The sequence below is a fragment of the Seriola dumerili genome, unplaced genomic scaffold, assembly GCF_002260705.1.
Source record: "Seriola dumerili isolate Sdu_G_001 unplaced genomic scaffold, Sdu_1.0 BDQW01000565.1, whole genome shotgun sequence".
NCBI lineage: Eukaryota > Metazoa > Chordata > Actinopteri > Carangiformes > Carangidae > Seriola > Seriola dumerili.
In genome coordinates, this window is record NW_019174820.1 from 1,223,790 (window position 1) to 1,231,979 (window position 8,190).

The window sequence follows — 8,190 nt, forward strand, 5'->3', positions numbered from 1 at the left end:
GATCCAGTTTTAAAATAGGAAACCAACAGACACCCCCCCCCTCCCCCCCAGCAGCAGATATGGGTGCAGCTCTTATCGTCTGATCCCGGCTCAGTGTCGCTGTGGTTTTCTCTCCTCAGACTGTTTGTTGTCGGAGGCTCGGCTGCTCTCAGATCAGCCCCAACAACAAAGACAGACTTTCAGCAGCAATTTGTTCGTTTCCTAAAAGAGGGCTGCGAGTTAAACGAGTCCGACTGTAACGCAAGAACACCCCCCCACCCCCCACCCCCCCAACAATGGAGCTGCCGGGGAACCCAATATCTGTCAGGCTGATGCTATCTGTCCCATGTTAAATGGGGTGACCAGCAGTCAAAAGACAAAAGAAGCAACAGAAGGACACGGGGGAGGAGGGGGGAGGAGGGGGGAGGAAGTGGAGATATCCTCTCTCTCTCTTTCTTTCTTTCTTTCTTTCTTTCTTTGCTCTAAACATCAAACATTTCGTCTCTTGGAGAGTTTTTAGAAATAATTAATTTGAGCCGAGAAGTTGGACGTCAAAAACTGGAGTGTGGACTGATTTAAAGTCTGATGCCAATAATTTTTAAGACGGTCCTCATCATTAACATGCAGATATATTTATTTTTATTTTCTGGTCGGTGCCAAAAACTTTCAAAGTTTCCAGAGTTTTTCTTCGAGCCTGAAATCCTGCAGGAAAAACCTGCTTCTGATTGTAAAGGCTGACGGTGATTCTTATTCTCCACCGACTTCCTCCTCTGGATCATCTGTGTCACTGAAGCCTGATACCAATAAAGTTTTCTTCTAATTAAAACCCATGAACCTGGGTTTCTGAAAACATCAAGCAGATATTTTAAGGAGCGGAGTGACAGAGTTTCCAGTTTGGACTGAAGAGGACGGAGCATCTTATTTTACTCTGATTCATCTTCCTTTCTTCCTATTTGCTGCCAGAAACAAACATTCAGACTTTTCTACTTGAAGCTGAGACAGTGACGGAGAGCGACGGTCTGAACTGAACCCACAGTTTGAATCCTCACCGTGAGTTTTCAGCATCTTCTTCTCAAAGCCTCCGAAGACACGAACAGACCCACAGATCCAGGAGCCGGTCTGGACCGACAGAGACAAAGAGACGGACCCTGGATTGGAGCTGAATTTGGACCGTACTCTGAGTCAGGTCTTTGAACGCAGCTGCTCTGATATCTGTGTGATATCTTCACACTTTTCCAGTTTGGTGCCAAAAAAAGTCCCAGTCTGGTCTGAAAAACACAATCTGAGCGAAGAGTGGATTCAGAGCGTCGGTCTGGATCCTGGGGACAAATCCTCCGAAGACACAACCCACCTCCGAGACCTCCGAGACCTCCGAGACCTCCGAGACCTCAGAGACCTCCGAGACCTCCGAGACCTCCGAGACCTCCGAGACCTCAGAGAACTGCAGCTGCAGCAAACCCACAGACCCCAAACCTCTGAACATGCAGCAGTTTCCCCCGGAGCATCATGGGAAAGTGAGAGCTCATCAGAGGCTCTTTCAGCCTCACAAACAAACAAGAGAGAAAAACAACAACAACAACAACAACAAAACAAAGCAGATCGTCTCAAGATGAAACCAGCAGAACCTCGTCAGCATCAGCTGATCACTCTGTCCTGTTTGATCTTCAGTCTGAAGATTCAACACAAAAACCCACTAAAGTACTAATTTAAAGTGATTTAACCTGCAGCTTCCGGCAGGCTGTTAAATCACCTTTGACCTTTGACCTCTTCCTTAAAGCATGTGGTAAATTATTTAAAAATAAAAGGAGGTGCTGCAGCGACAATTAAAGGTGTTTTCTGGTGAAGTCAAATCAATTTAAAAATCCGAGTTCGTTTTATTTCTAAAGTCGCTGCACGAAACAGTGAAAAGGTGTGTGACCTTTGACCCGCAGACAGACTGCAGCTGTGACTCACAGCTTCAGCTTTAAAGAAACGAGCCGCAGCTTCCGTCTCAGCCCGAGGCCTTCGCGGGAAGAACTGGAGCCTGCGCATCAATTATACATTCAATTTCCACAAAAGAACAAGAGGAGACGGAAAACAGCGTCAGAGACGTGGCGGGAAAACGGGAAACTGAGCGTGTAATAAAAACAACTGCGCGTTTTTTTTGTTTGTTTTTTTTTGGGGGGGGGGTTGTTTTGTTTTTTTTGACTAAACAACAAATAAAAAACCTCCGGAGAAAAACAGAGAGAATCTGCAGCTCCTCACAGCAGGAGGAAGAGGAAGCGGAAGAGGAAGAGGAAGCGGAAGAGGAAGCGGAAGATGTTCATGTTCGTATTTTAAATGAAAATGTGATTAAATTGATGTAAAAACGTCCAGAGACGCGCCGCGGAGAGGAGGAGTCTGTTTTCATCTGCTGGAGAGAGAGAGAGAGAGAGGGAGAGAGGGAGAGAGGAGAGAGAAAGAAGAGGGGAGAGAGGGAGAGAGAGAGAGAGAGAGGGAGAGAGAGAGGGAGGACGCCTCACACCGAAAACTCTGCGGCTCCTGGAGCGGCGCAGTTCCCAAAAACACGCAAAGATTTGGTGCTGATTCTGCACCATCAGAGCGGGAAGAGAGCTGAGTCTCACCTGCTGATAACAACACACACACACACACACACACACACACACACACACTGACTAAAACAAGTAGGAAGCTGCTTAAAATTCTGCTTTTAAATAAAGTTTTGTCGAAGAATCTGCAGGTCAAAGGTAAAAATCTGATCTGGGTTCAGTTTGAGAGAAAAAATGAAAAGAGCAAAAAGAAATCCAGCTTCATAAAAATAAAAGACAAACTGAAACTTCCTGAAGCTTCAGTCAAACAAACAGAGCAGCAGCAAAAACACACGAAGAAGAAACGAAGTCTCATTTAGACTGAGGTGATGAGGAAGAGGAGGAAACGCGCGCGCAGCTCAGACCCACCACAGACCAGGTCCGAGACCGAACCCCGAAACCCGAGGTGTGTTCAGGGGGAGACGGAAAATATGAAACCGGAAAATGACAGCTTCAACAAACTGCAGCAAAAACATTTAGAAACGAGCAGCAGCAGCTTCTCAATAAGACACGAGGTAACAGGAGTTCAACAACAACAACAACAACAACAACAACAACACACAAACAACAACAACAACAACCATCAGCTGCAAAATGTGAATTCTGTCGCAGAAAAGAAACAAAATCTGCGCGTTTCACTCAAAATATTCATCTTCAGTCAAACTGAAGCAGCGGCCTGAAGACACGCTCTCCTCCGCGTGTCTGAGGTCAAACACTGAAGCTCATCAGTGGAAAAATAAAAAGCTTCATCTAAAACCCGGAGACACAGAGAGACAGAAACACCGAGACTCATTCAGCGGAAACTGTCTCAGAAAAATGCGCCAAAATCTGTAAAAATGAAGGTGGAAATTTCAACACAGTTCAGACAGACACACACACACACACACACACACACACACACACACACAGGGACAGACACACAACCAGACTTCTCTCTAAAAATCTGCACAAATCTGGGCCGTTGTCAGAACAGCCTGAGGTCTAAGGCGGGAAACCAACGGCGCCCAAAACACGCAAACAAACAAACGTGATGTTGAAACTGTGCGGACGTGGCGGTGATGTTTCAGGTGAGTCGGACTCGAGGCCGCAGCGCGTCAGATTTCATTGTTCAAAAGGAGAAAATGTCACAACCGGAAGCACAAAATAAAAAACACACAACAGCCCTCTCACAGTCAGTCAGGCCTCGCGACCTCTGCTGCATCATTTCACACAGTTTCTCCACAGACGCGCGTAAATCTTTACGCGTAAAAGCTTTACGCACGGGCTGCTGCCGTGTGTGTGTGTGTCTGTGTGTGTGTGTGTGTGTGTCAACAACCAAGACTCACCCAAACATAAACAGAAGAGTCTCATGTGCACGAGACGGATTATTTCAGAGGCAGAGGTTAAAAAGCTGGAAGAAGCTGTTGCCTTTTTTTTTTATTGTTGTTGTTGGATTTAAACTCGCGGCTCATAATTCACCTGTTAACACCATTACAATATTAGAAATATTAGAATCCCAGCTGTGATGAAAACCCGCCACACATTTACGTTTTACTGTGAAAAATATCTCAAAATTAATTTCAAAATAAAATCTAAAATGAAAGTTTTGAACCTGTTGATGGAGTCAGTGACATCACGGCGGCAGGAGTAAAAAAGACAAAAGGATTTGCGTTAGTTATGAATGTAACCTATTCTTTTATTTTTATTTTTTTTATGATTAAAACATTTTTTTCTCTTTTTTTTACTTTTATAAGCGACAAACACGGGAATAAGAATAAGACCACAATAGTATCACAACCATGAAAAATCGTTTTAGAGACGACAATTAAAGGACAATCATTCCAAGTAGTATTAGATAATGAGGCATTTTTTCTTCTGTCAAACAAACGGGTTTTTACATGTTTCTTCCTTTAAAAAAAAAAAAAAAAAAAAGGAAAACCCCAAATTCAAATTACAAAAAGACATTTCTCTCTCTCTTTTACTAATTATACAAAAAATAAAAGAAGAAGAAGAAGAAGCGTGAACGTCCGTTTTTTTTTTTTCTTTTTTTTTATCGGCGCTCACGTTTTACAGTGAAAGAAAAGCATCAGGCTGCACTGCGGAAAATATCCATCCACCAAACGAGACATTTACGCTCCAAACTCAGCTGGGAAATCTCATTTCTTTACTCGGAAATGAGGAGTTCACTTCACGCTGCTGCCACCGCAGTTTCACATCTGATTTCAAGAAAAAAAACGAGGCGGATTTAAGGCAGAAATCCCTCGAGCTGCAGCCACTAAACACCCGCTCAAATATGTCAAATCGGCGCCAAACTGTTTAAATTTCCGCTAATTTCAGAAAATAAACAAAAATCTCGTTTAAATGGACATTTTCTGCAGTGAAGGAGGCATCAGTCACCCCTTCATTCACTCACTCACTCACTCACTCATTCATTCACCCACTCCTTAATTCCTTCTACATCCGGCCTCTGTCATGTTTATGCAGCTCAGTACTGATTCTACACTTCCTAAAAAAAAAGAAAAGAAAAAAAAGAAACCGATTCTTTGGTCTATAAAAGTCACATGAACAGTTTTCAAACAGGGAAATGAATGAATGGAGAAAAACAGCCTCAGGACATTAACGGCGGGAGCCAGAGTCGCTTTGCTTTCTGCTTAAAAAACAAAAACAAAAACACATTTTCACTGTATAGAAAATAAAAATTTAAAATAAAAAAAAATTAGTGTTTAAATTTCGTAAAATAAAATCATCCTCCGCCGCTTCTTTTCTGCCCCGCACGAGACCTGATAATACTGCAAACATGCGGGCGAGACCGGCTATTAGAGATATTATTCTTATCATTATTATTATTATCATTATTATTATTATTTTTACCTTTTTTTAAATCTCAAAATTAGACAAAACTATTTTAAATACACATTCTATAAAAGTAATGCCTCCTCCAACAACAACAACAACAACAACAACAACAGAAAAATAAATCAGCGTACAGCTCCCATCATCCTCTCTGTTTTTATCTCAGCTCACATTGCATGTCGCTGACTGACAGAACTATACAGAGACAAAGCCCGGACACTTATAGTAACAGACATTATGTACACAGAAATCAAAACTGCAGAAGATGGAGCAGAAGAAGAAGAAGAAGAAATAGAAGAAGAAGAGATAATAATAATAATATTAAAAAATACCTGGAAACTTCAGGGCTGCTTTCTGTGAGTGTTTCTCTGCTGCTCTTTTTTGTTTTGCAGTTTAAGTCTCTCCTCTTTTTTCTATAGTTGGTAGTTTATAATAATTTTGTAATTTTTTTTACAATGTAAATGTTCAGTGTAAAATGTTCAACTTACAGTTCCAGTCATTTTAAGATTTTCACTCCTTCAGGGGGGAATGGGAGGATGGATGGATGGATGGATGGATGGATGGGAGGATGGAGGATGGAGAGGTGAGGTAAGGGTGCAGGGGGTCAGGCTGGAGGGGTGAGGGTTTTTGGGGGTGTTAGTGTATAAGCGGGTTGGAGGTCGACCCCTGGTTTTGATGCGTAAAATAGTCAGACAAACCCCCGGAAAGTCCCGAGGAGAAGGCCGGCAGAGAGCCGGACAGAGCCGGCCTCAGAGAGTCACAGGGCAGCGAGGAGGAGGACGGAGCCTGCGGGGAATTGGAGGCCGAAGCCCGGGCGGCCTGCAAGGAGCCGCCGCCGCCGCTCTGCGTGGTCATGGACGGGTGCGGGACGTGGGGGAAAAAGTAACTGGTCTGCCCGGCCAGCAGGTTGACCGAGCACGGGTTCAGGGAGTAAGTGGCCCCGGAGCAAGGCACGGAGAGGCCGCAGGGCACCGCCGAGGCCGCCAGGGCCGCCGCCGTCAGGTGGTGCGTGGCGTAGGGGAGATCCCCGCCGACCAGCCGGTCCATGCTGAGCCCGTTGGAGGACGGGAACGACGAGTGGTTGTTGCCCATGTTCTGGGTGAGCATGGTGCTGTAGGACATGGGGTGACCCGGGTAGCCCGAGGAGGTCCCGTTGTAGCCCAGGGCGCTGCCTGCCCGCGGGTGGTGCAGGGAGAGGAAGGGGGACATGGGCCAGTACAGGGAGCCGGCCCGGTCCATGAACGTCAGCCCGGAGGTGAGCCGGGCTCCGCGCTTGAAGGCCAGCTTGGCCCGGGACGTGGTGGACCGCCGCCGGAGCTTCCCGGTGGTGCCGCCGATGAAGACGTCGTCGCTGCTGGGGTCCAGCATCCAGTAGTTCCCCTTGCCCGGGTCGTCGTAGTGCCGCGGCACCTTGACGAAGCATTTGTTGAGGCTGAGGTTGTGGCGGATGGAGTTCTGCCAGCCCTGCTTGTTCTCCCGGTAGTACGGGAAGTTTTTCATGATGAATTCGTAGATGCCGTTGAGGGTGAGCCGCTTCTCCGGGCTCTGCCGGATGGCCATCATGATCAACGCGTTGTAACTAAAAGGAGGTTTTTCGTACTTGCCGCTTTTCTTCTCTCCGTCCTTCCCTCCGGCGCCGTCCCCGTCTTTCCCGTCCTTCTTCTCCTCCTGCTTCTCCTTCTCGTCCGGGCAGCTCTCCGGGCTCGTAGAGTCACTTTTAGAGTCCGCTTTCACGTCCTGCTGCGCGGCCGGGAGAGGAGCTTTCTGCTCGGCTTCGTCTGCGCCGCCGGGCCGGTGGTGGTGGTGGTTCTGGTGGAGGTGGTTCTGGTGGTGATGCTGGTTCTGGTGGTTGTTGTTGTCGCTTTGCACGGCCTCGGGCACCAAACTGTTTATACTGAACGACGATTTAGGAATCATTTTCACCTCTTTGCGCTCTCCCATATCCAACATCACCGGGCAATGAGGGGGGAAAATGGCAACGACCAAAAGCGACGAACACAGCTGGGTCTCAATCTGTCCTGTCTCTGCCTGCGAACCAGGACGGGAAGGAAGGAAGGGGGGATAGATAGGAAGAAGGAAAGTATAGCCCAACAAACTATTTCATGTTCGGTTTGGGGAGAAAAAAGGCAACACACACACACAACACACATGTACACACACATCGATAGGAGACAGATAGCTGCAATTAATTAGGGAGCCACAGCCACTAAAGCAACTAAAAAACATTGGTTGGACCTTTCCAGTCCTCAGCCAACCAGGGGAACATTAGTATTAAATATTAAGGCGTCCTCTGCGCTTTCAGCCAATCATGACGCACAGGGAAACACACAAATCCACCAATGCCGTGCACGCTGCAAAAAATGCCCACCCCGAAGAGTCCTCCCGCGGCTTCTTGGCTCATAAAAAATCTTTATTTCCTCAAAATAAAAGCCGAGACTCTCAGCTCGGGTTCGGGTTTTTATTCTCTCTGAAGTGAATCGTTTGTTTTTGGGAGTTTTGTTGAATTTTTGCATCTTTACGTCATAAAGCTCGTGACTCCGGCTCATATTTTCAGCCTCATTTCCGATCCAGACTCTTGATTTGTGCAATAAATGAATCTTAAAAGGGGAAATAAATATTTTTCGGACCTAATTTCTTTATTTTTTCTGACACATTTGAAAGAAAATGAGACTTTCAGAGCGTCTAACGCCCAGATGAAGCTCCGGCGCGGACACTTTTTGCAGCGGAGAAAACACACTCACCCTTATCAACACTCGTCCGCCTTCCCCTTATCCCTCCCCTCTCTCATTCTCTCCCCCCACCTCAACTAAAA

The 8,190-nt window shown here is 46.2% G+C and overlaps 1 protein-coding gene across 1 annotated transcript; it reads right to left on the reverse strand.

The window, feature by feature from the left end:
* Positions 1 to 6,014: 6,014 nt before the first annotated feature.
* On the reverse strand, positions 6,015 to 7,375 carry foxg1 (forkhead box G1). Its single transcript, XM_022764731.1, has one exon. It carries the CDS (start codon positions 7,326 to 7,328, stop codon positions 6,015 to 6,017), a length of 1,314 nt encoding a protein of 437 aa, XP_022620452.1. The 5' UTR covers positions 7,329 to 7,375.
* Between the last annotated feature and the right edge of the window lie 815 nt (positions 7,376 to 8,190).